Source organism: Onychostruthus taczanowskii, unplaced genomic scaffold (genome assembly GCF_017590055.1).
Source record: "Onychostruthus taczanowskii isolate IOZ18803 unplaced genomic scaffold, ASM1759005v1 scaffold6, whole genome shotgun sequence".
NCBI lineage: Eukaryota > Metazoa > Chordata > Aves > Passeriformes > Passeridae > Onychostruthus > Onychostruthus taczanowskii.
The window spans coordinates 9,956,593-9,984,170 of NW_024503679.1; the positions used below are offsets into that span (position 1 = coordinate 9,956,593).

A 27,578-nucleotide genomic window follows, 5' to 3' on the forward strand; every position below is an offset into this window, starting at 1 on the left:
AAAAACCAGCATGTGTTTAATGCGTGCTGGCAGGAAGGAGATAATTACCACAGTAACTAAGAAAGTCTCTTCACTGCTTTATGATTTAAGGCTTTTCTTGTAACTTTTGGCCTCAAACACTTGATGTCCATAAGCTCAGTGATAATTAATTCAGCAGCAGATAAAGGTATTTGCTGGGAAGAAAGGACTATTTGAAATGTATGTATCAAGATTTTGTTAGTGTTTACCTAATGTTTGTAAACTGCATTTTGTGTTGGGTTTTTAGTGCTTTTGCACTGAGGGTAGCACCCATAAAAGCCCCCCAGATGCAAGCAACAAAAAAGTCCCAGATCCTCCCTTTAAAAAATGGGTTAAGAAAGGATCCTCCCTTGAAGATGTGAGTGTTCCATGTGGTCTCCTAGGACCTGGGCCAGGAGCTGTTAATGCAAAGGCTGTGAGGCTGACTTACCAACCACTGAAGACAGGGGAAAAATTATGATTTTATTCATCATTGCGGTGTTCCCACTGTTCAGCTGAATCCCATCAATTCAGAACACTCAGAAGTTCCATAGCTGTGCCTTTTCCTTCTGAGACTGAAAAGCCATTATGAGAAAACTTGTTATGCTGAAAAACCGAGGGTGCTAATGGATTATTAAGTGTCTGGGTTAACCTTACTAGAGATGTTTTCATTGGGATAACTCAATTTAATATAGTATAATAGAATTTTCTAGTATATGTGAAAGTCCAAATGGTGATGTGTAAAAGCAAAGATGAAAAGTCCCTTTGAGAAATCTGTTTGAAAGCTGATTATTTGAAGTTGCTGTAACCTTATAACTGCTTATCCTAGTGATGAGATAATGATATAATTTAGAAGTGGGAGGCTTAGTGATATATGTTTCATTTAGATTCCTCCTAATAGGTGACATTTGTTGAAAGCTGACTCTTGAACTGTGCTGCATGCCTTTGCTATCTATCTGCCTTGGAGCTGTTGGAGAATGTAATTGCATTTTGCTTCATTTCCTGTATAATTTATGTGAAAAATCCCTCAGTGGTAGGAAAGTACAAAGCCCAGATAATGAGTACGTGACGATGTGTAAGATTTAGGATGGTTGTTTGGGCTGCAGCTTGAGCTGCCCATGACTCAGGAACTTTCAAGGTCATCTGATATTCAGCAAGCTCAGGCAGCACAGTGCTTCTGAGACTGTATGAAATTCATAACATTTTGCCTACTTCTAATAAACATCAGTCTGAATATCATTATTTTTAGCTGCAGGGGTGTGTCTTTGGGGTAGGGTAAGAAGAAATGACCAATTTTATTGCATTGAGTTAATGCAGTATTTATAGCACACTGTCTCTGTGTAAAGAATTTTTAAAGTAATTTTCTGCAAGGATGTAATATTTTGAAGTCTCCAAAGCTTTTCTTTTTTGTTCTGTTACACTTCCACAGTTTCTCCTTCACAGTTTCTTGACCTATTTCTAGATCTATTTTTTTAACTAATGTGTTAGGTGCTGAATTCAGGGGATCATGTACCCACAGCCTGGTACCCCCAGCTTTCCCAAGTACAGTGTTGATGCAGTATCCTGGAGAACAAGAGGAATAAGCTCATCTCTTTGCAGACAGTAATTTGAGGAGCTGCATTTGTGGTCTTTTCTTGGACAAATGATGATTACTGTTCCTTAATGAGTTAAGTATTGTGTACCTAAATGAGCTCATAGGTTGTAATAGAATTACTAACATTCCTTATGCAGTGAATTAAGCTCATCTGAATTTCCTTGCCCATTTTTTATGGAAATCTCCTTTGTGAAGATGTTAGTCAATAAATGTAGGTGAACTAAACTCACTATTCCAATATCAAACCCTCTAAAATTAGGGTGGGATTTTAGCCTGGGAAATTGAATGGATGTTACAAAACCCAAGGAAACCAGAAATAGTTTTTATGGACGTCTGCTCCAGCTACATCCCACCTCTTCCAGGCTTTTGACTAGCAAGGTTGTCCCAAATATCATCACTCTGGGAAGTCCTGGCTATTCAGTTACTTTCTGCCATTGTCAGTTCCTGGAATTCTTCCTCTCTTCTTCTAAAATGAGTAATTTCTTCTTTTTTTATTTTTTTTTAAATTGATTTATTAAATAGTCTAACATTATCTTCATTTTCACCGACTCCTAGGTCTGGCTTGTAACGACTCATGTAAGTCTGGAAAATAATTTGGTTACAGTGCTTTCAAAAAGGTCTCTGGTGAAATGCACACGTCTGTGGGATGCACGTCAGACTGCTGGGTAGGCAAAGCTGCACAAAATACTGATTTCCTCAGAGCAGAAGAAGCTGCAGCCTATGTATTATTCTTGAAAAATCAGTTTTCTGGTGATGTCTAATTAACTTTTTGCCACCTGAAAGTAGAGAGGGACAAGTCCCAGGGACAGTGAGCCAGGCAGGCCAGGGCAGGGCTGGAAGCCAGGGCATCAGCTGAACTGGCTGTAAAAGCTTTAATGCCTCTTCTGCCCCTCCATGGGTGTTTGGCTTGGCATGGAGCTGTTTCTCTTTGTCTTCAGCTCCTTTTCTTCCCTTGGTTTTCTTCCTTAGCCTCTGTCTTAGCATTGGTTTCTAAAACACTCCTGAAAATTTACTGATTTCAATATATTTTCTTTTGAGTTGTACTGTTACAGAAATATATATTTGAATAGTCATGAAACTCATCCAAGAATAAAAATAGTCATCTCATGATGCTCATCAGTTAACTGCACAGGAGGAGCTTTTTAAAAGGAATTTTTTAATGTGGGATGTGAATTCATGAAGAAAATTGAACTACAATGGGAGCCTTCCCCTTGATCCAAGTGTGATAAATGTCAGCAAGAGTTACGAACATGCTGAAATTGAAGAGCAGAACCTACTGTATGAAATTAGACTGTCCAAACAATCTTAGGAGGAGAGAATGATTTACCAGAGCTCAGCAGATCAATTTTATTCTCAGTAAGTGAAAACGATGGCTTTGGCACCCTGGAAATTCCATAACTGCTCTTAAGTCCAGCTGCATATCTGTGTTACCTCTGGGAACTAAACAGGTGAATTTAGATTGCAATTTGAAAATTAAATGTCTGTCTTTGAAGTCTAACTGAGGTGTCTTTTGATCTTAGATCTTTCAGCTCTACAAGGAAAGGTCCTCTAGCTATGAGGAGCTTCAATATTTTTACACAAACCTGGATGATCTTCAGCATCATTACCTATCACTGGGGTCTGTGTGTTTTCAGCACTACTGATAATTACTTCACTTAAAAATACACAAGCTGTCTTGATCAGTGTTCCCAAATGCTACCCCCCCTCCCCAGTCACCTTTGTTTTCTGCAATTAAGGATGTGGAGGGATAATATTCTCTCTTCCTTACAAAGATGACTGGAAAACTTGTCCCTTTCTTAATGTTTTACCTTGAAATTGAGATCAGCAATGTTCTGAATCTCCCAAGCAGGGAGATTTTGAAAAGGTCCTGAGTTGAACTGCAGCGCTGGAATGAAGGGTAACATTTAAACTCTACCTCTATGGGAATAGAGGATATGGGAAGGAATAAAGCCTACTGTTTCCTTGAATTGTCAGTAAGCAGAGCTCACCAGCCCAGCTCTTTCCTGGGTAAGTGTTTGGAAATGCAAAATGATCCTATGGATCAAATGTGAGTCTTCCTCTTACACAACGAGAGCTGAAAGTTTTGCAGTAAAAGGCTAATGTCCTGTTTTACATCCTGTTAATAGCAATTGAAATCAAATCTATAACCTCCGTAGTACTCACTCAGACTAAAACAAACCCAAGTAGGTTTCTGGATTCAATACAGCAGATTGAAATGGGCAGCTGGGTGTTCTGGTTGCTGAACTGCTGGCTGAGTCGAAAAGCAAAACCAAAACCCTCTTTGTGATCTGAGTTAACACTTGAATTCTTTAGAGGCTGCTGCAGGGATCATGGACAACAGAGGATATTGCCAAATTCAGGGCTGAGCCCTTGAAGCTGCTTTCCATTTTCCCTGCATCCTTCTGTCAGATGGGCTCAGAATTCATAAGTCTCTTGCTGCTCATTGTGCTTTTACTGTTTGGTAGTAACTTCTCATGATGTATGTGCCTCAAGCACTGGCACTATTAGAGCTGTATAAATGTCAGCCTTAAATTGTCCCTTTGTTTTTTTAAGACTCTCAGCTTTCTTCTAACAAAGGGGAACAAAATTTTTCTGCCTCGTTGACACATTAACATACACTAGCCAATTAAATGCATGTAAATCAGTAATGTTAGTGTTTTAATGGGTTTGGTAGTGCTGTAACACCATGACATTGAAGAATACTGCTTTATTTGTGAAATAGAGTAATCTCTAGGAACTATAGTTGATGTTAGATTTTAATCTTTCCACTTTCAGATGAAAAGTAGAACATCTAAAATCTCAGGGAAAACTATGATGCAGGAATGGTAGTGCAGAAGGAGAGATATCTATGTTTCTCTCCCACAGATTTTGGAGATCTAGCTTATGTCTTCAGGGGAGTTCAGGCCATTACTGTGTCAAAACCTGCCTTTTGGGGCATTTGGGTGAGTGTTTATCTGCAACATGAGATTAACATTCATGCACATAGTTGGAATAAGCAGGGAGCTGATGGGCTGTGGTAGAGTGATCTGGGCAGAGGGACACTTATCCTCATGAGCCAAGGCAGCAGAACCTGCCCCCAGTGCTGTGCCACTGGCTGAGATGCAAAGGAAAATAACTACAGCCAAGCAAGGATGTTTGAACTAGCATATTCCTGCTCTTAAATTATATAATTGAAAATCTATCTTGTGACATGTCAAAAAAAGTGGTGATGTGGGTGTGTTTGCAGCTCTCTGAGCATCAAAGCTCTAAAGGGCGTTCCTGGCATCCAGAATAGTTCTTTTGTTTTTCCAGCTAGGAAGAGGTGATAAAACTTATGGGAGATGTGCTTCCGGGCTGATATCTATTCTTTTTGGCTGTTTGCTTTCACTTGATGAATGGCCTGACAGAGAGAGGGTGGTGGGATGTTTTATTTGTCATATGAACTGGAAGCCAAGTAGGAAAGCCACAGAGAGGTTTGTGGATTTAGGAATGGTACAGAAAGATTGAGATGTCAAAGCTCTATCAGCCTTTGTTTTACAGATTTCAAATGAAAAAGAAATAAAATACAGTACAGAAAAAAGTAAATTTTTCTGTGGTCCATCCATTGTAAGCTGCAAACTGGAGTCCAGAGGCTTTAGTCTCTACTGGGGCTAAAGGAGGTGGGTGCAAGAGATGCTCAGAGTGAAGCTGGGACTAGAGAGTTCAGTTCACAGAAAAAGCCCCACACAGTAATTGGGTTTTAGCAGGCTTTAATAGTCATGCATATGACACATTCTGTGGTGCAGAATACAGCTGAACTCTGAATAGGGACATTTCTTTACCATTCTGATTTTGCTAGTGGAACTCACAGATTTCTAGGGAGACTTCACCCAGCAAGCAAACTCTAGGCTTTATTGTGAGATACATTTTGGAAATGCAGAATCATATTTATCTGTTCCTTACTTGTCATCTCAGTAATTCAGTGAATTACTCCAAATGGACTTATTCTTTCAATACTGTAACAAAAGATAAAACTTGTAACCACTTAGCCCTTCAGTTATTTAACTGAATAAGTCTAGGACAATACACAGCAAAAAAGTAAAACTTTTCACCAAGTGGCAATATTTTGGATTAATTCAGGATGGAGAGAAAAAACAGCCTGTGCTATTGTCTACAGGAGATTTAGAAGCAAGAACTAAATGTTCTTTTTGTGAGACACTGCAAACGAAAGTTAACTACAACAACCATTGATTTATGCAATCAAAATTATTGCTGCACTGTGTGCAGAGCTATTAAGGAGAGAAAATACCAAGTTAAGAACAAGTAAAAACTTCAAACTCTTCCTTTCACTCCCACTTTCTGAGCATCAAATGATGGCTGCAGGAACTTTTAATATCTAGTATTTTTGGTCTGTTTTGCTGTGTTTTAACAATGACACCAGAATATCTGTAACTTCTATGATGGAGAAAAGCACTAAAAACTCACTTCCCTGGGCCCAGCAGAACCTGGAGCAGATTATTCTGTCCTGGCAACCAAGCCCAGCATCACAGAGGTGCTGGCAGAGAGGTTTTGTGGGTGCTGACCATAGAAGGGGCGTCAGGGGACGCTCCACTACTAAACTGGAAGCGCTGTGGGACAACATTGCATATTTCTCTGTTACTGATGGCCAAAACACAAACCATCTTGCTTTTCCTGAGCAAGAGCCTTGTGTCAAGCACAGGAAGCAGAATCACCAACAGCACCTACAGGGTGTTTGCTGGCAGCACCACCCAGAGCCAGCGCGGTGTGCTCAGAGGGATGTCCCTCATCCACAACAAGGGAAACTTGGCTGCGAATTAAGGGTTGCAGCTTTGAACTCTTCTTCCCACCTTGATCTGGCCTTGGAGGAGCAGTGGTGGGGCTGCTGTGTGCTGTGGCTTTAAGGCACTGCCAGGGAGCAGCAGTTTCTCCAGGCTGGAGCACCAGGCAATGATCCTCTGCTCCACAGGGCTCGCAGCACACGCTGCTCTCTGCTTAATAACATTTGGCTGCTGCTGAGACGCCTGCCCAGCGAGCTCCAAGCTGCTGGCAGCCCTGCAGAGTCCCAGCTGGCAGCATGGCAGCAGCACCGGGCTCCCCTGCGCTCAGAGCTGCCAAGTCCTGCAAGAAGCAGCGCACGGTGAAGCGGCAAAGCGGCATCTACACCTACCAGGAGCCTCCCCACAGGTAAGGGAGTGCCCTCTCCTCAAGGGACAGTCTGCTTTGTCTAGCACAGCACTGGGAGCTTGTCTTTTCACTTCCATGCAGACAGAGTGTGTGTCAGACTGGGGAAGGTAGGCTGGTTTGAGGAAGAGTATGGTAGCATGGAAATGAGCGTGAGAAAAATAATTCTCTGTGTTTTAAGATATATTTCAAACCTCTTTGTTTTGTTTTTTTTTTTTGATCAAAGTCACATTTCATACTGAAATATAAACATAAAGCAAAGTAACTCCAAAGAGTTCAGGGTATAGCATGGTAAGAAGTCTCTTATTCTTTTCCTGTGCAATTATAAATTTCCCTTGAATGTCGCCTGTGACTGAAGGGACAGGACTGCAGACTAACGGATTAGTGATCTGATGAAGTATGTCCCCCAAATATTATTCCATGGCATAGTTTAGGTTATGATTTATTTCTAATTGATTAAAAGGCTGCCTTTTCAGCAAAATTGCAGGGAACTTTCCCAGCAAGTACATAGCCATAGAACTGGGAAAGTTCCTGGCTGGTGGTTGTTGCAGTACTTCACATCCCTTCATGTCATTCAGGGAGAAACAGCCACCACAGGCTTTTAGACCTAAGCCTCTGTAAGAATGAATATTGCTGCTATTTCACAGACCAACAGGGAATTGCAAGAGCTGTAGCTTAGCAAATGTGGTGACAGCATCAGAAAAGATGATTTAATAATCATCAAAACACAGGAATCTTTTCACAGGGACAAGTAATTCTTGGTATGTGGGGTCCCACACCCCTGTACCCCCACACCAGGGAATAGAATTAAATGGTGACCATGACCAAATCACCTGCTCCCCTCATTCATTTAGAAATAAAACATTTTATCATTATTGAAATAAAAATAATGGGTATGATTAATAAATTGATGTTTTCTGCTCTTTCTGGAAATGTTTAGACAGCAGTTTGTTCCAGAAAAATATACAGAGAGTCTTGCTAGCGTGATGTACGTGCTGAATGGCTGGAAATGCTTGGGAAGAGAGACTGGGATTCATGGTCAGGAGTTGAGATAATTTATAACTGACCAGCAAGTGGTGGGGAGGGAAAGAAGTATATCCTGGAGATGGAGAAACCATCCAAGTTATCATTCAACTTTGAAACAATAAGGTTATGTGATTTCCCTCGTTCTTACAATGCTCTAAGAGGTTGGATCCTGTGCAAATCAACTCCTTGCTGGGAATCCAAAAGGAATAACTTGTCTCCTTTTTGCTCTCGTGGGGTGTGTGCTGGGCTGCCAGCAACTCGGATGACGACGCTGGTGAAGAGAAGGCTGAGAGCCATGACCCAGAGCAGATCTTTCAGAACATCCAGTACCAGAAGGAGATCATGTCCAACATCCGCTGCCGGCCCTGGCCCATGAGGCAGAAGCTGAGGGCTCTCAGGTAAAGGTGCCCATGCAGAGATTTTCAGGCTCACTGGCTGTGACAGCGCTTCCAGCCTCGGCTGTGAGCACAGGAATGATTTAGAGCTGCTAGGAAAGCGTTCCATGAGGATGCTCTGGGAAGATCCGAGGGCTGGCCGAAGGCAGCAGCCTCTGGATGGACAGTCTGTAAGTGAAGTTGTCTCTGGTGCATCCCTGTGGCTCCCTTTAGAAAGTCACAGCAGAAAAGAGAGCAAGAAATCATGCTTTGGCTATTAATTATTAAAAGAGACTGTCAGCTATTCAGTGGTCTCAAGGAAGGCTGTTGGTAATGCTCCATAATCTGTTTTTAAGTTAAATTGTTTCACTGTGTCCCAAAAAGGAGAACCAGGCTGCCTTTTTAAGGTAAGTACATGGTATGAGAGCAGAAGCTGGTCATAGCTTCAGGCAACATACTGTAAATGCAGTAAATACTGGACACTTGTAAGTTTAAAAAGTATGGTCAGTGTAGTAAAGTATGTTTCACAGTTTGGGATTTCAATTATTATAATTCCAGGTCTCCAATAAAAGAGCATGTGACTAACTCTTTGGGCTATCTGTCGAAACTGTGTCAGGTTTTTCACCTCATGATCTGTGTGATAATTGGGGGTTTTTTTTGCCCTTTTCATCTGGAATTTTCTCTCTAAACCCTGTATGGTGCTCAGATGGCAATGCAGCCCAGAGGAATCTCTACCTTCCCAAGAGCCCTTGTGTTATCTGGGAAGCAAAGAGAGGTTTTTCTCTCTCAGGCAGAGTCTGTGACTTCCTGCTTTCCTGTCCTTTTGATCAGATCTTGGTGGTCCTAATCCACCTTCTGCTGAGGTCAAAGACTGCGTATGACCAGATGAACATGCACCTCTTTGCATCTCACAAGACCATACCTGCAGAAGAGGTGTCAGTATCCACAGGAAATTACCAGACTATAAAGGGGATCTTGCTATTTTACTCATTTTGGTTCGACCATTTTAGAAGACAGACTTTGAAACAAAAGGACAGAGAAATAAATGAGAGGAACAGAAAGCTCTCCCTGCAGTCAAACCCTTGAATGCCGAGTTCCCTCAGACAAAATTCTGAGTGGTTTTAAAGTATCAGTAAAAAGCTCAATAGTCAGAGAAAAAAAGCATTGCCTGGGTTAGGGGCTGACGGTGGGACAGCCCGTGGCTGTATTTCAGAGCATCTGAGCCCTTTGGTAGATGCTGTTTGGGCAGAATGAGAGCTGTGAGCAGTGGATGATGCAGAGCTGACCCTCCCCTCTCGCAGGCAGGCCAAGGAGATCGTGCTGAAGTACGAGGGGAGGCTCACGAGAACCAGAGGTTACCAGGCTGCTGGGGCAGAGGTATGGCTGCTTGCTCTCAAATCTCTGAAATGTCTTGTTCCCACCAAGAGCCATTTGCAGCTCTGATTCAGAGAAGAGTGTGCTGGCTCTGCACTCCTGATACTTCAGCTCAGGACCGTAGGGAGAGAAAAAAGCAGTTAAAAGCTTTTTTTTTGTTTTTCTTCTTTTTTTTTTATTGTAATTTTAGTAATTACATTTTTGCAGACTAATTTCATGTGTTGATGGATGAATATCCTTCTGTTAATGCAGTATAAGCTTTCTTTTCAGACAGCCTACAAATATTGATGCCTGTTAGAGGGGGTGATGTGAAAGGGATAACAACAAACATCATGCAATATCCTCTGAAGAGCTATTTCAACAAACTGGGGCCACAGTTCAATAGCTTCATATGAAAAATGTGTCTAGCTTTTGGTTTGGAAGACAATCCTACAATAGCTTATGTTAAATTCATCAATAAAGAAGGGTTTTTGCTTGCATTGTACTCAGAATTTGAATCAAATATTAGCAAATCTATTTACACCACTGAAAATAGACACTGGCCTGAGTTTCTGGAAATTTATAATATGCAGGAAATTGTATTTAATAAGCAACAAAAAGAAGACTTCTTTAGTCATCTAAGCAGTAAAGAATATTTTTGTCGTCATAACAAGTTCATTTTTAATTACTAATTTTTCTTAGTTCAAAAAGGCAGGGTTAGGCCAACAGAACACCATGCATTTTATTCATGTGATCAAGTGAAGAGCTGCACCTGTATCTGGTGCTCTGTGATGCTGGCCCCAGAAGCACTTTCTAATGTAGAAAGACTAAGTTTTCCTTGTTCTGCCTTTGCATGTGTGGCAAATGCAGTGGAAGGAAAAATGCTGTTAAAATAAACACTATTTTTTGCCTTTGATATGAGAGGAACTAGGACTTTAGCTAGAAAGAGAACTGCTAAATCAGAATGTCAGTAGAGCAGAGATTGGGCTCAGTGCTTGCTCATATAATTCTTCCTATACAAACCCAAAAGCTTTTATCTTAGAGTTCACAGTGCATAAATGTTTGTGTCTAATCTAATTGCCTTTGTTGTATTTGTGTTTGCTTGAAGACATTCAGCACAGGGATGTAATTCAGCACTTAATTAGTATAACTCATTACATGTAGGGGATCTGTATTCTTTTATCCTAGCACAAATTAGGGGTATAGCCTTTACATTAGGGCTAAATTCAGCAACAGCAACAGAATGAGCTGTCTTTTCATGGTGTAGGGTATTTTTTGTTGTGGTTTTTTTTTTTGTTTTGTTTTGTTTTGTTTTGTTTTGTTTTTTTGGGTTTTGTTTGGTTTTTTTTTTTTTGTTTTTTTTTTTAACTGGAAGAGATTTTTTTCCCGTCTATTTTTTTAGAAAATAGCATGGTGACCAAGGAGACAAAAACTCTAGCACAGCAAAACAAGCACTACATCATCAAAATTAAGAACTCAGTGGTTGAACATGTGCTAAGAACAAGATGCAGTTACTAGGTGTATATGTATTTACACAAGTTTTTCAAATTTGCAAAATAGATAGTGTTCATGATTGGACAGCCTACTCATGGTATTATTTATGAAAATTAAAGTTAAAATACATTTTTATTATCTTGACACTGAAAGCCATTTTCTTTTCTCAATTCAATTATTTTACACTTTCTTCGTAGCTGTTTTTTGAGGTTTTTTTCCCCAGTTAAAGCCAGATGCCCATACACTGGGTTCTAAGAGTGTAAATTATCCATTCAACAACATAGCAGGGAGGAAAAGAGATGATAGCTATCAAATGATAATTTTAGTAAATTTTGCTTCACTGTGGACACCTTGTTATTATTTCTAAATCTGTAGTGCAGCTGGCACAAGGTGCTTGAGCCCTTTCTCAGCTCTGTGAACCCTGTACTGAAAATTGCAATCCCAGCAATTCCCATGCAGTTCCCAGCATCTAAATTTCTTTATTTAAAATACTTCCCATTCATGCAACTAAAAGTCCATATCATCATAAATATTAATTAACTTTGGCCAAGGAGACTGATTATATTTTCAGTAATTAAAATTTTATTTACTCCTCTTCAATTTTAGGAGATCAAATTATGTGATAGAATATTGACACTGCTATTAAAAATGCCTAAAATATAGGTGGGATTTTATTATCTAGCTGTACTAAAAATACATTATAATGCCTGGAATACAAATTTTTTTTCCCTATTGATACTGTAAAGTTATAGTTCTAACACAGCTCAAAAACTGCTCTCACTTTTGCACAGGTGGATTTTGTTTTTTCTCCCCCATGTGTGTGCAAGAAGAGCATCTGACCATGCAAAAATGGAGTCTGAATAAAGACTCTACAAAATATAACCACAGGATTTCTGCAAGTGTTGGCTGCACAACATAGAACTGAGAAAAAACTAGTTACATTTGCTGCTGTTGAATTAAAAAAGTGTATTTTTCCTCTAAGAGAATTTCCTTTGAGGCATTATGCTCCTTAAGTAAGTCTTAAGTAAGACCTTATTCATCCATGTTTGTAACAATTATTGTGATAAAAGATAAGACATGAGCAAAGAACTCAGCACTTAATTTTTTTTATTTTTTTTTTTTCATGTGAAGAAGTGTCATATTTCTCTGCTTTTTTCTCAGCTTTGGAAGAAGTTTATTCGACTTGCATACAATTTTGTGGTAATCTTTATTCCTTGGGAAATGAGAATAAAGAAAATCGAGAGTAAGTATAAAGATTTCATGGTATTTGTAAAACACTTGCTAAACTGCTGAGTCTTATGATGTATCTTTTTAATGTACTGAATTAAATATTTGGGAGGGAGTTAAATGCATATTTTCAGCAGTGAATTCTTTATTTAAAACTTTGCTTTTTCATCTTTTCCTGGTGCCTCAGAAACTGCACAGTTCTCATTGATGGTCTTAGTTGGGGGGTGACTTTTGAAAAAATCAGTTTTGTCCCTTTGAGATTCTGAAAATGAAAAAATTCTCTAGTTTGCTGAATGCCCTTCATAAGAGAGGTTTTTCTTTTTGGCTGTTATTCAAGTACTTCATGGATAAATGATACAAGCTTTTATAGACTGTGCAGGCCACATAATGGTTTTTTGTGGTTTAAGGTCATTTTGGGTCTGGAGTTGCCTCTTACTTCATCTTTCTGAGATGGCTGTTTGGAATCAATATTGTCCTTACCATAATGACAGGAGCATTTGTAGTCCTACCAGAGGTAAGAACACACTGTTAATATTTACAGAGAAGCACTTACTGCTGAACTTTCCTTTCTCAATGGAACAAACACCACACTTTAAGACATGCATCAGTTTGAAATGTACACTGTAAAATGAATTATTTAAAATAAATTCCCCTATTAAGAGTTTTTTCTCTGCCAAAGGATAACAGACTTTTTCTATTAGTGTTTGAGATTGTATTTTGTCAACATGGTGCTAATGTTTTTAGGGAATATTTTTTTTTCTGATTACTAAAATAAAGAACCCATTCTTAAAGATGTAGTGGGTGTTGAGTACACTTAAGTCCTATTAGTGTCATTTACAGTAATGAGAAGTGTAAATGACAGTAAGAAAAACAAAACATCCCTCTCTAGACTCTGGATTATTGTCCATTAGAAAGCATTTCCTACAAGTTCTGAACAGTCACAACTTTGTTTAGTTCTTGCATATGAGTAAGGCAATTTGTTAACTTTGTTAAATTATCCATAAACATTATTTTGCCTCACCTACCCTGTGTTTTAATAGTGTTATTGGAAAACATGGGAATACCTGATTTTATTCTCACTGCACAAAATAAAAATTAAATACATTTCAAATAAAGAAAAAGTAAACTGGAAAAAAAAAGGTATTCACATTCACTTTTTAATTTTTAAGGAAAAGTAAATTTAATCCTGAACTATCATTTTGAGATCAAACATTTCCCCATTGAATTTAAAAATGCTCACTTTGAAAGCACGACTTTTAATGCTGGCACAGTGCTGACACAGTACTTGTTACCCTGGGAGCACCACCCATGTTGATGGGTTCCACTGTGCAGCCCTGGCTCAGATGGGCTTGTGGAGTTCCTGGGACCTCCTCTCTTTTCCCCATCTCCTGAGACCTCTCTTTCCCATCTCCGGAGACCTCCTCTCCTTTCCCCACCTCCTGAGACCTCCTCTCTCTTTCCCACCTCCTGAGACTTCTTCTCTCTTTGCCATCTCCTGAGACCTCCTCTCTTCCCCATCTCCTGAGACTCCTCTCTTTTCCCCATTTCCTGAGACTCCTCTCTTTCCCACCTCCTGAGACCTGCTCTCTCTCCCGCAGCTCCTGGCCGGAGCCCCGTTTGGCAGCACGCTCAGCAAGACCATTCCCAAGGAGCACATTGCATCTGCTCAAGACCTGGACACCATCTGGTCCCTAGGGGCAAGACTCAAACCCCTCCTTGTTGTTTTGCTGTCACTGTTCTGTTGCAATTGTTGGTTACTGCTCTTACTGACAGGCTCTGGTCTTTGCAGGGCTACCTCCAGTACTCTGTTCTGTTTTATGGCTACTATGGTCGGGACAGGAAGATTGGCAAAGCTGGATACCGGCTGCCTCTTGCCTACTTCCTTGTTGGAATGGCTGTGTTTGCTTACAGCTTCATCATTCTTCTAAAAAAGTAAGACTGCCCATTTCCTGCTCTTCATAAACCTGTGTGCTCAGGCAATCAGCAATGGTATTTACTCCACTTCCTCTGTATTTGTTCTGTGTAGTTCTATTAGCATGCTCACCTCTCTAGTATCATGGAGGCAGACTAGATTGCCCTTTATCTTGCTGTAATCCTCCCTCTCTGTTCCATTTCAGAGCCTTTAAAAGAAGGGCAGCACAGACCATCTGTGTGCTTTGTCTTGGAGCAGTTTAAGGCCCAACACCCATGGAAGTCCTTTTCCTTCTTCTGTAATAAATATTGCTATGACAGAAATTTATATTTGAATTGTAATGCTTTCAGCATTATTAATATTCCCCTCTATTGAAATACAAATATAAAAGTGCCATCCTAGGTGCAATATCATTTGCATTGCTTTAGTGGGTACGTGGCATCCCATTGGAATGTAAGCTTAATTTCTTTACTGTGGAAGGGAAGGAGTAGGAGTTACTTAGCAGAGAGAGCAAGACTGCCTGTACTGACATAAATCCAGGGATGTGCAATGCTTGTAGGGGCAAGGTCACTCTATCCTCTCCTGATTTGCTTTCTCTTCCCTTCTGGATACCTATTCATCTGGCACAGTGCAGTCCAGGGATGTTTCCAATGCTGTCTGTAATAGCTCTCAGTTTTGAGGTCAAACCTTCCCTTTTCATTTATTTTTAATCTACGTGCTGGTTTGTGCCAAGGGTCACTGGTATATTTGACACCGATCTACACATCTGCAATTTCCAGATAGCATCAGCTTTTCTTCTGACTTAGCTCAGTGATCCTTTGCTTAGCTGTGTGCAGCTTCCCTTTAACATTGTCCTTTCAGGTGCCCTTTCTTTCATAAGCTATTAATCTTCATTTCATTTCCCATGTTTTGCAATATTCTGCCACCTTGCTCACCTGACATGAGTAGGAGGAGTTTTCTTTCTTTTTCCAAGGTCTGTAAAATGGCCCTGGGTTTCTATGTGACAGCAATATATATTTTGAGGTTTAAAACAGTACAGCAAAAAAACAGACCCTGTGCACAATCACTAGTTATGCCAAACTAGATTTAATTCCTGTAACAGTGATCTTAGTGATTATATATTTCAGCTGGATCCTGCCTAGAGGTTGTAAAACTGAAATAGGTGTAAGCCACAGTTAGTAAGATTTATTTGCTTTATTTGTCAGTTGTAAAGACTGTAAATATTGAAATGCCCTTCCACAGTGAGTCATTTATCTCTAAATGTAAAGCCAAGTTCATGAGCTGCGCCTCACCCTGTTTTATGTTTTTCAGTGATACTAATTTCTGCAACCTTTGGTAGCTCTAAATGTATAAACCTCTGAAAACCATGAACCAAACCAGTGACTTCCTTCATTACCATCTTCACACACCAGAAGCAGTCAAATACCTGTTATTTATTTTACAGAATGGCAAAGAACTCAAGAATGAGTTTAGCAAGTGCCTCTGATGAAAATTACACTTTCTGCTGGAGACTTTTCTGTGCTTGGGACTATTTGATAGGAAACCCTGAGGCTGCAGAGAGCAAAGCTGCAGCCATAGTCAACAGCATCAGGGTGAGCAACTGACCTTTGAATTACTTAAAATCAAGTTGATTTACTTGTTAAACTGTAAGCCATGTAAATTTGTCCACTCATCCCCTTGCACTTCCTATTGGTTTTTTGTATTTATTTGCATATTTCTTTGCCTAGGGGAGGGCTAGTATCACATCTGTGTGGTATTACAGACACATCATATTTGCTGCCATCCCAGCAAAGCCACTGTGTCCTTTTTTGGGAGAGTTTTATTTAATGTGCCTGTATGTGTGACAAGAACTTAGATAACCAGAAACAAATGTGCTAGTGATGAAATTTCATTGAATGTTGGAATCAAATTGATTTGGCAGGAAAATAAACAAATTTATAGAATGTATAATTGTTTTTATGCAAAGGAAGAGTTTTATGCCTCAGGGCATCCAGGTTGTACAGCTCATATTTTACAAGATGCTTTTTTACATGATAATAAGTTTTATATCTCTCTCTTTGGTTTATAACCTTCTGCACACCATTTATTGTTCTTTCTTCTTTATTTTATCAGCTATTAATCAGGCTCCCCAGGGAAGTGGTCATGGCATCAAGCCTGTTGGACTCCAAGGAGCATCTGGATGATGCTTTTAGTGAAATGGTTTAGTTTTAAGTACTCCTCTGAGTATCAGGAAGTTGGACTCAATGGTCTTTATGGGTCCTTTCCAACTTGAGATATTCTATGGTTCTATGGTTTATTTCATCTCTCCAGAACAAATGGAAGGACATATTATAGATCTCTCAATATTAGAAAACTGTTAAAAATATAGATATTTTCCATCTAGAATTTAAGAGCATATGTGATTTTATAAAAAATAACTTATTTCCAAAATTTTGTATATTCTCATTATCATTGAAAAAAAAATTACTTCAAATTGTGCAGAGGGTAAATTAATAAGGTATGATATTTAGTTATTTCAATGACTAAGAATAGCCTTTGACAGTACTGTATTCTATTAGTGACACCCAGGTTTTAAAGGCATATCCTGCCAAAAAATCTGGAAGAGTAATGCTCTTGTTATATTTCCTTAACCATGCATGGCTGAAAGTGCCCGAGTATCTGATTACTGTGTATTTGTTTCTCAGAAATCTCTATCACTTTTTAATATCACATATCTGTGCTATGCTACAAATTAATGAGGACAGTGGTATTTATCTGCTTGCACCTCCAGGATGTGATGGTTTTTTATTAGTATGCTTCAATTTCTGTGAAATATATGTGCATTATTTTTGCTGAACATTATTAAAATGGTAATGCTGTGTTTCTTTCAAGGAAGCGATATTGGAAGAGCAGGAAAAGAAGAAAAGCAAAAACTTGTATGTATATGAGATAAGAGATACTTTTCAAAGCACTGTTTCAATGCAGATATCAGTGCTAATCTCCTGTCTTGTACTTCCAAACCCTCTTAGAAATTACCCAGGTGTCATAAGACAACCTGCTGTATTGGTTGTACCTTCTGTTTTTCCTAGGGCAGTGACCATAAGCTTAAGAATTATTGCAAACATCCTCGTGCTCCTGTCCCTTGCGGGAAGTATTTACATCATCTACTTTGTTGTGGATCGATCCCAAAGGTTAGAGCGCACCAAGAAGGAATTGACTCTCTGGGAAAAAAATGAGGTATACTGTCTTTATGCCACCTCTGTGTTAGAAGCAGGATTGCTGTCTGGGGGCTTTCTGCAGCAATAGTGTGCACAGAGGTGTAAACAGCAAGAGATGAGCCAGGAGAAATGAGGAATTGGCAGACCTGGATCTGCCTTGGTGCACTTGCTCCCTCCGCTCTGCAGCCAGGTGTTAGTGCAGCTGAACTGGGCAGAGTGGGTGCAGGTGCTACTTCCACAGACACTGCAGGTCTAGCAGGTTCCTATTTTGTGAGCACAAAGCTTAATCTCTCCTGTCACTTACAAATCTATTTTTACACCCAGGACAGAGGTGACCAAACACTGGGCTGTTGGACTAGAAAGGAATTGACTTTGATAAGAATAACTGATTCAGTATCAGGGGATACTGAATGTTCTGTGACTATTTCCATTCAGAGGAATGAGTAGGAAGTGAATAGGCATGAAGAAGCCACTCACCCATTCCAGAGGCAAATGCTAGCACCATACTTCCTACATGATAACTTTTAATTTCAATTAATAAAGTAGAACTTGGAAGCTACAATATCTGGAGTAAAGACTCACGAGTGGTATTCCAAATCTATAATTTTTGATCATAACTACTGTTTTTACTAATGTCAGTAATAATTTCTTAAAGCATCTCCTCCAAGAAAAGCAATCACCAAAGCATGTGCCTCAGCAGAATTTCAATCAGTCCAAGATTCCACAGAAGACCATCATCAAACACTGCATGTTTCTGTTCCACAGGTCAGCGTGGTTGTGTCACTGATCACAATGATTGCACCCTCTGCTTTTGAACTTGTGGCAGCTCTGGAGATGTATCATCCAAGGACCACTCTTCGCTTCCAGCTTGCCAGGTATGGGCATTACTCAGTGTAAAAAATATGTGGAGACAAAAGGAGGAAAGGAGAGCTGTGTTGTGGTTCATGTTTCAGTACAGCCAAACCAGATAATGTATGAGAAGTCAATGGTTACCAGTGCTGGTAATTGTATTTTATTCTCTTTTCAGGGTTCTTGTCCTATACCTGGGAAATCTCTACAGTTTAATCATTGCCCTCCTGGATAAAGTGGACAGTATGAGTGTCACTGTAAGTTTAACTTGATGTTTTCAGATTTGTAAAGCTAGTAGACTTCATAGAAGAATTCTGTTTATTGTGAAGTATATGAAGTTAGATGAAAATTTGTTTGAAATTGATTAAAAATATTATGGGTTGATAGGATTATAAAGTTTAGATAGTCATGTTTATTTACAACTACTTATTCTTACTTCTTATTCACTAAAGTGTCTTTTTAATTAGTTTTTACGGATAACTGGATCCATTTGATTGCTGATGTAATGAGATAAAGAGATATCTGTGCTTTTCTGAATTATTGAAAAAAAAACAAAAAACAAACTCACCACTGTAGGTCAAATATTTTTCACCTACCTAAATTAGCTTTAAGTCCTGCCCTTTGGTGTTCCATCTGACTCTGTCCATTGACAGCTGTTTAATAGTTGCCTAACTGCTGCTTGGAAATATATGAAAATATATCTGTGTGTGTGTTTATGCTGTAGAAGGTCCAAACATCTGCACCAATGTACAGTTAAAAAGTAGCTTCTGGGACATTTATTATTTCAGGACTCTGATGTGAACAACAATGCAAGTAATTCTACCACCTCCTTAGCAACCAACACTCTTTCTAAGGATGACAATTTAACCGTTCCTAGTGTACAAATTAAGAGAAATGGCTTTGTCACATTGGAAGAGCATCGCACCCAAGGCCTGACAGACTCACTGGTTAACCAGACAATTTCCTTTAACACCCAGAACCCACAGGATCAGTGCTGGGAGACATATGTTGGTCAAGTATGTAATTTTTTTATTGTCATCAACTTACTCTACTTAATTCACATCTGAAAAAATTAAAAACATGTTGTGCTGTGTTTGAGTTTAGAACTTTTCTTTGTATAAATTCCAGAATTTAGCTGAGGATGATGGAGGAAGAGTAAAGACTGTGCAAAGTGCTATGCCCACAGATACAAGCTTTGGGTTTTGTTCAATATCTACAGTATGTTTTGTGCTGTCCAAATGCTCTTTTGCCAGGTTTGGTCTCTGTCTTTAGCTCTGCACAGGCAGATCTGTACAGATCTGTGATATGGATTCTATTTTAACAGGGTACATCCTTCTAAGCCCTACAGAGAAGCAAGACTATACAGACATATAAGCAGCAACATGCACTCTGTGCAGATTCAGATTTCTGCTTCAAGAAATGGAGATGCAGACCTGAAACAAACAAGAGATTGTGCTCTTGGTCACTTACAGTATCAGAAGTCTCTATTCATTCTGCCTCAATAAATCTCTAGACAATCAAGTGCTCTTCACTTTTTCAGAGGGAGAGAGAACAACAAATGGTTTCAAAATCCCATCAGTTTGTGGGAATGGGGACAGTTGGATGGCAGTGTCTCCACATTTGGGGTGCAGAAAATCTCCAGATTTAATATGGCACCTCTTGCTTCCCTACATGTGAAGGGTACATTGCTTGTGACTTCCAGGGACACTAATACATTCAGAGAGAAATTTTAACCACAAAAATGCCGAAGATGTCACTGTGGTCTCTGACAGTGTCACAGTCATGTCTAGGCCACTGGATTAAGACCCATGTTAGTGTGCTCCTGATTTTCTGAGCTTCTTGTTCCAGAATGAAGAATATTAATGGTCTTGTTTGAATATCAGGAGGAAAAGACCCCTCTGAAGTTTATTAGCCAGATTTCTGTTTCTTGTATATCCATTCTGCACAATCTCATAGAAAATAGAGGGTTTGAATGTTTGGTTTTTACTCAGAATGGCCTAGAGAAGTATAGAACTGAATTTTTCCTATTTTAATTGTATATTTTTAAAGCTCAATTAAATATAGGATGACAACATTCTTTTGTAAGCATGAAACAACTACTTTTGTGGTTTGATGATCTTGTGCCATTGGGTTGTGGATTTGTCTGAATAAGATTTTTCTCATTGTGAGACACTTTGTATATGTGTATTACAAGAGTCAGCTTAATAAAAGAATGGGTGCAGTAGAAAAAACAACCCATTTCAGTTTAGCTAGATACATTTTTAGAACACTAAAAAGTAAGTCATTAAAAAGAAAGTTTGATACCATCATGACCAGAATTTTGGTGCTGCAAGCAATAGAAGGCACCCTGGAAGCTTGATTATATTTATTCTTTTAACAGAACAAAGACAAGTAAAGGGAAAAGTTAAACAGGAAAATTTAAAAAGGAAATTATTCATATATTCAATTCATATTTTATCAGAATACTGAGCTTGAGCCAAAAATACAACTACAAATGCAAAAGAGCCATATGCAGTCCATTTGCTTTCAGAATGACTCAGTATGTGTGAAAAATGTGCATTTCAGGAGATGCTCAAGCTTTCAATTATCGACATGATTTTCACAGTCGCAAGCATCCTGCTAATTGATTTTTTCCGTGGACTGTGTGTCCGGTATCTGAGTGATTGCTGGTGCTGGGATCTAGAAAGCAAGTTTGTAAGTATAATCCTTATTTTATCAAGATAAGATGTTGAAGATGTGTAGGCTCCTTCCCTCAGTACTAAATGTCCTTAAAGTCTTTCTTGCAGATGAATAATTTCTTGGTAGCACACGTCTAGAAAGGCACAGCTCACACTGAGTTTAAATTGGAGGGTACAGAATAAATGTTGAGATTAATGTTTTTCTCAAGCCTACTCACATGGCTCTGATGCAAAAATTTTTGGTTTTCACAAAATAATATCATAGAGCAATTCCCACAGTCTAAGGTGACACACAGGGCATGTAGTTGTTGCCCACATCCTCTTTTCTGCAGCTGTAACATCTTTACCTAATGCAGACAGTGGTCCAAGAAACAGTAACCAACACCACACAGCCCTCTAAAAAAATTACAGTGGGTAATACTTGGTTAGCAAGAAGCTGTTGGTGTGAAAGGCTGTGGACTGTTTGTCCTTAAAGATGTGAAGTAAAATAGAGAGGAATAAATTTGTTTAATCCCTGGCTGCAGAGTAGGTTCTGCTGTGTTCCCACTGCCAGAAAGCAGCTGGTATTTGATCTGGATGTTTCAGGCCATGTACTCTCTCATGCAAACTGATTCAGTCAAATGTGCCTAATAAATGGCCTGAAAACAAGATTAAGATAAAGGTATTCATTTTACACTGTGTTTCTTGTAGCCAGAATATGGAGAATTCAAAATTGCAGAGAACGTATTGCATTTGGTCTACAACCAAGGAATGATCTGGTATGTAGTCCTCATGTGTTTTTTCTTGTCCTTTGTTGGCTGATTGTTAAGTCAACCGGATTATTTAAATGAAACCTATTTAATTAGGATATTGACAGGGTAATCTTTTATGTTAAGAGATCATCTGTTAATAGTGAGCTATAATAGTGTTTACCTGGTGTGAGGTTTGGGGGTTTTTTTAGTCTATTCTATTGCTATCAAAATGGCTTCTGGCAACACGGAGCACTGCCATAATATGATATTATATGATTTTTCCAGGATGGGAGCCTTCTTTTCACCTTGCTTACCAGCATTCAATGTACTCAAGTTGATTGGACTCATGTACCTGAGGAGCTGGGCTGTGCTGACATGCAATGTACCACACCAGCAGGTTTTCAGAGCATCTCGGTAAGCCAAAATGAGAACGAAAGAGAAGGAAAAATCAAATGCAAGCAAGAGAAATAGCTTTCATCAATATAAAGAAAACTACAGGAGATTTTAGCTCTAAAAGTTGACAATCAAATTTCACACTAACACTGATAGCAAAGGTCTGAGGAAAAAAGACATAGTTACTGAGAATCTGGAGGCTTTGTGAAGCAGGGTAGTTGAAGATGTGCAAGAACTAAAAAATATGTCAGGGAATATTTCTAGATAGCTATTATGGCCTAAGAAAAATGCTTTATTTCCATACAAATCTGGCAGAGCACAATAACCTATAGGTGTTACCTGTTGCAAGTCCTATTTCTTGATGTTTCTCTCTAAAAGCTATGCAATATCTACTTTTGTCCATTGCATTGCACAACACATTTCCTCATTTTCTTATCATGATGAATATTTTGTTTTTTTCAAAATGGAAATAATTTTGGGCATCATTAATTCTTAATAATCAGTAATTTCTAACATTTTCTTAAGATTAATTGACTTCTGATGCTGTTCTTTTTCTCCCCCAACACAACTGGGCAGTAAGGCAGTTTTTGTCAAAGGGTGCAGTAACCAGTTCTCTGGCTGCAACAGTGGTATCTGGAAAGCAGTGCAAATAGAATTTTGATCATTAAGAGTCTGTTTAAACCATCTCTGTTCAGATTTTCTAATTATGGCAGAATGATTTTAATCTTTCAGACATGTTGATCTTGAACTGGATAGGTAGATTCAGACTTGTACCTTTTATGTTGCCTCTGGTTTTCTCTCTGACAAGGATAATCTGAAACATGCTACACCTTTTGCAGATCCAATAATTTCTACTTGGCCATGTTGCTGTTTATGCTGTTCTTGTGCATGTTACCAACAATTTTTGCTATTGCCCGATATAAGCCATCCTTAAGCTGCGGCCCCTTCAGGTAAGGTATAATGGAACTATGAAAATTGCAAAGATTCTCTTTCCCCTTCTTACAATAAACTTATCATGTTTAGTAATACACAAATTACAGATGCAAATTCAAAACAAGTCGAGAGGACAATGCTTTTCTGCTACCAATATTTTATTGTTTATGGTTTAATAAGGTGAATAGGTCAAAGTTCTTAGTTGATCTGCTTTATATACATAATTTAGTTCGTTTATATTTACATAACGTAATGTGTCACTGAGCAACCTCCCAAACGTCACTGTCTTGTTCTTCATCCAAGCACCCTCCAAGCTTGTTTAATATTCAGTGCAACACTGCTTAACAAATATACTCAGGATTCCTTACAACTTAATTTTACTTTTTTTTTTCCTCCCACACCTCCTATAGTGGTCAAGAAAAAATATATGATATTGTTTCTGAAACGATTCAAAATGATTTTCCCACATGGTTCAACACAGTGATTACTTACATCAGCAGTCCTGTGGTTGTCCTCCCTGCACTACTACTGTTATTGTAAGTACTTTGGTTTTTCTAGGCAGGTTAAATTGATTGTATTAATACTGGCTTTATCTCTGGAGAGTCAGATGTAGATACTGAGGAACAAACATTGCACTCTTGTAGTTTCATTAAGCGTAACTGGAACAACAATTCCAACACCTCACTGAATGTGTGGTATATAGACCAGACAGGAATGAAAGAGTATGAAAAAGACTGTCAAAAGGAATTCCTCCTTCTGGGATACTTTGTTAGAGCATGTTCACTGCATTGTGTCAAGGCTTGCGGTGCTGACGGTTCCAGGAAGTTTAAGAACCTCTTCCCTCTTAAGAGCTCCTCAGAAATAAATTTTCCATTTCTTCATGGTCATTAGCTCAGTTTCTGACAGTGAACAGGGCTCAGTCTGTCGTTTAAAGAAGCTACTCAGTCGTCCTGATTTATGACAAGATAAATCAATTATTAAGGTCTGCTCTTAAGTGTTAATTTAATATAACTTGCTGCAGACTCTCCAGTGAAAGTCTTTTCTTATTTGGGTTAGAAATAATTGTTCACAGTTGGGAAATAATACTGATTTTGAGCTGTTTGAAATTCACTTTGCTTCTCTGAAAAGATCTATTTTGTTTTGCTTGTATCTTTGTACAATTTTCTTCTTGTGTAAACGGCAGACAAAGGCAGAGTTTGTCCCACCAGTGGCTTTTCAAATCAGAAAGACCAAAGCAACACTTATTTGTAACTTTTTCCTCTAAGGTCCCAGGCATGTAGTATTTACAAATTTAAGTATTCCTTTTGACTGCTTCAAACTGACAGCTAAGCACATATGTAATTGTTTGTGGCATGAAATCTAGCTATAAGACATTGTCTGAAAGCCAGTGCAATCTATTATGTCAGGCCATCATCTGCCAGGATCTGATCTCATCTGTGCCATGGTAAACAAGGTGTTATTTCAGCCAGCCAACAAAATTGCATTGGTATGGTTGTGCAAACTCAGCTGTAACTATGGTGTCCCTGTTCTGTAACCTTGGACTGGGAAAAAACCACAAAACAATGTCTGTCAAAATTATTTGTCTAGAATTAAAAAAACCAAAACAAAACCAATTGGAAGTGCATTCCAGGATACACACACAATGAAAACACCTACAAAAAACACAAGTGAAATTAGAACTGCTGTTAAATCTGTTTTCAGTGTCATTTCTTTCATCTATGTTTGCTTGAAAGAAGGCTATAATCCATTATTACAATATAAGGAAATGCTACAGAGTAGCAGCTGAACTTGTACATCATTTTGACCTATAAACCCTCAAAAAGAAACTGTCAAGAATGTCTGAAGTGACTCATATCACCCCTTTCACTTCTAGCATGCTAATCTACTACCTACAAAGTATTGCAAGATCATTAAAATTCACCAACAATCAACTGAGAATGAAGATACAAACGGTAAGTATGGTGCAAAGCACTCTTACATGTAATTTGAGGGGTCTTCAGTAAACCATGAGCCTAATTAAATCTCCAAAGTTACTTCTAGTGTTTCACAATGTAAAACAATTCCTATATTTTTCATCCTTACAGAGCAGGGGATTTATTCTCTAATCCATAATAATTTACATATCCTCATTCTTCTGAATGTATTTTAGGAAAGAACTGAAGATAAGAAGAAGGTGGTTCAGATGGCAGTAGGTAAGTTGGCAACCTTTAGAAATGCCACTATTAATAAATCATTTGGATGTAAACCGATTTTAATTTCTCATACATATAGGGAAGTACAACTACATTTTTAAAGCTGTATTTCCTGTAGAATCCTCCTTTTAGATGGTTTCTGAGCTCACTTTGACTTAATCTTGGCAACACTGAAAGACATTGTGCATAGCTTAAACCTGAATTCACCTGGAATCTTCAGGCTGGGTATTTTTGTGCTTTTATCACCAACCAGGGAAGAACCTGGGATGCATCTTTTATGATTCAAATAATCTCAGACTTTGCGTGTAATTCAGAGGCTGGTAGGGAGAAGAAAAATTGGCTTGTTGTGTCTTTTGGGATCCTACAGTGCAATATTCCGTGTTTTTTCTGTGTCCCCAGTACTCCATCTGCTAGGTACTGTAGTATGAAGATCTGCCCATTTATCACCAAGTCTCCCAGTGTGACACCAGTTTCTCTTTTCTGAACATAGGGAGTTATATTGGCATTGGATCCCTAACAGAAGTGGGAATTCAAGCCACTGAATTTGCATAACAGTTTCTAAATGTAGAGACCTGGAAAGTTTCTATATTAATTTCTGTTTTCTAGCCAGAATCCAAAATCTGGATGCTAATGACAAAAGACCAGAGCAAGAAACTGATATTATCAGCCAGGAGTCTTCTGTTCGGTCCTCAACACCCCGAAAGAATGGCAGTGTCTTGAACTTTGAATCTCCCGTGAGCAAAGGCACCAGAATACAAACCATTTCCCAGTCTGTGCCCCAAGCTGTGCCAACAACTGATGTTGTGAGACCTGCCAATGCAACTCCCACAACTTCGACCTCTTTAACACCAGCTCCCTCTGTGTCAAGTGTACAGAAAGCAAGAAATGATCACGTCACAAACAGGTAAGACTGCTTTGGTTTTGAAATGGTATTTATTCCAGCAGCTCCATGCCATACCTGTTTATTTACAAAACAGCTGTGCATTCAGACTGTCTGGAGCTGTAAGACAGCAGAGGAATTTTTCAAAAGCAGATTCATTCATGGGTACTACTGGTATCGTTGTGATACCACATCCTTAACCCTCCATTAACAGAGATGGGATTACAAACCTTTTGAAATTATGTAGCTGATGGAGTTTACACACAGCTCAAGCAAAGGTAAATACTAGACTTGCTCTCAGGCACATTACTAAAATACTTTGTACAGGATACCATCTCCATGAACAAAACAAATATGGAGTGAAGGAACTCTGCAGAATGTCTATGTAGCTTTAGTTGTAAAACAGCCAGTCTGGCATATCAGTAGATGGATGCTTTAAACTATCTGCTGGGTTTTTTTCCAAGTGGATAAAGAACAATTCTCAGAACAATAAGAAAACAGAAAGGGAATATAACGTGAGAGGACAATTGGGTTACCTTTTCCTAGAGAAGAACAAATATATCTCCAAATTTCTAGGATATGTTTCTCAAAATGGTTCTAAATGTTGGAAGAGTGGAGATATGATAATCTCCACTTTTTCAACCTAGCCTTTGACTTCCAGAGCAGTGAATTCTTTTATATGTTTCAATTTTATTAATTGATAAGTGTGTCTATCAATACTTCTTCTCTTTTTCCTCCTTCCTAAAGATACCCAAGTGTTGTTCATAGGAGTGCGAGTGAGCTGTGCAAAACAAAGCCCTACACACCAGTGACTTTCAAAAAGCACACTGAAGATGTTCACTCTGACCCTCTGTTCAGAAAAGCCATTCGGCAGGTAAATTCGGATGCCCTTGGGGCACGAGCTCCTGTATTTCTGGGATGTAGACCGTATGCTACCAGGTATTTTCTGGTTAATGAAAACGAGCCCCGCAAAAAATCGCTCCGTTCTACCTCCCGACTCCAAAGGCATTTCAGAAAGGAGGAATCAGGAGACATTATTGAGTTGTATCCACGCCACATCAGAAGATATGTGGTTCGGACACCACACCAGATGTATTCCCCTCATCCCAGTGAAGATGAGGAGGATGAAGAAGAACTTGAGAAAGAATTCATGAACAGATCCCATCGCCCTCGCTCACTGTCTGACCTGCGCCCAGCATCACGGTTTTACATTGGGGATCGCGCTGATGGCCACGTTCTAATGAGCAAAGATCTAGCCAGAGTACATTACAAATCCTGGGATGATGGTTTTGAGCTGGACCTGGACAGGCCTCCATATGCTTACAAGAAAGTACACCTGAACTATCCGGAGCCACGTGTGAAACCAAAATCAAAGCAAAAGCTGGAGCAATCTCTAACAGAGTCTGATTCCATTTCCATTGAATCCAGCAGCGATCCGCAGAACAGCAGCAACGACCAGTACATCCAGGTCATTCATACCAAGGACAAGTATCCAAAAACCGGGGCAAAACTCACCAAAAAGAAATCTAAAAACAGTGTTGATCTAAGTATGTCTGAGCCTAGTGAACTGGTGTGCTCAAATGTCTGA

The 27,578-nt window shown here is 39.1% G+C and overlaps 1 protein-coding gene across 1 annotated transcript; it reads left to right on the forward strand.

The window, feature by feature from the left end:
- The first annotated feature begins 6,644 nt into the window (after nt 1-6,644).
- TMC3 (transmembrane channel like 3) lies at nt 6,645-27,578 on the forward strand. Its single transcript, XM_041418428.1, has 23 exons — nt 6,645-6,754; nt 8,032-8,175; nt 9,453-9,528; nt 12,160-12,241; nt 12,633-12,739; nt 13,824-13,922; nt 14,015-14,157; nt 15,582-15,729; nt 17,009-17,052; nt 17,206-17,353; nt 18,100-18,209; nt 18,362-18,440; nt 18,494-18,522; nt 18,992-19,199; nt 20,749-20,877; nt 21,552-21,619; nt 21,878-22,006; nt 22,825-22,935; nt 23,329-23,454; nt 24,792-24,870; nt 25,068-25,110; nt 25,717-26,014; nt 26,738-27,578. The coding sequence occupies exons 1-23, from the start codon at nt 6,645-6,647 to the stop codon at nt 27,576-27,578; spliced, it is 3,351 nt and encodes a 1,116-aa protein (XP_041274362.1).

Coding starts and splice junctions, on each gene's coding strand:
- TMC3 (XM_041418428.1), top strand. CDS start 6,645: ATGGCAGCAGCACCGGGCTCCCCTGCGCTCAGAGCTGCCAAGTCCTGC. Junction 18,441..18,493: donor TGGACAGTATGAGTGTCACT/GTAAGTTTAACT, acceptor ACTTCATAGAAG/AATTCTGTTTATTGTGAAGT. Junction 23,455..24,791: donor CCTGCACTACTACTGTTATT/GTAAGTACTTTG, acceptor TTTCACTTCTAG/CATGCTAATCTACTACCTAC.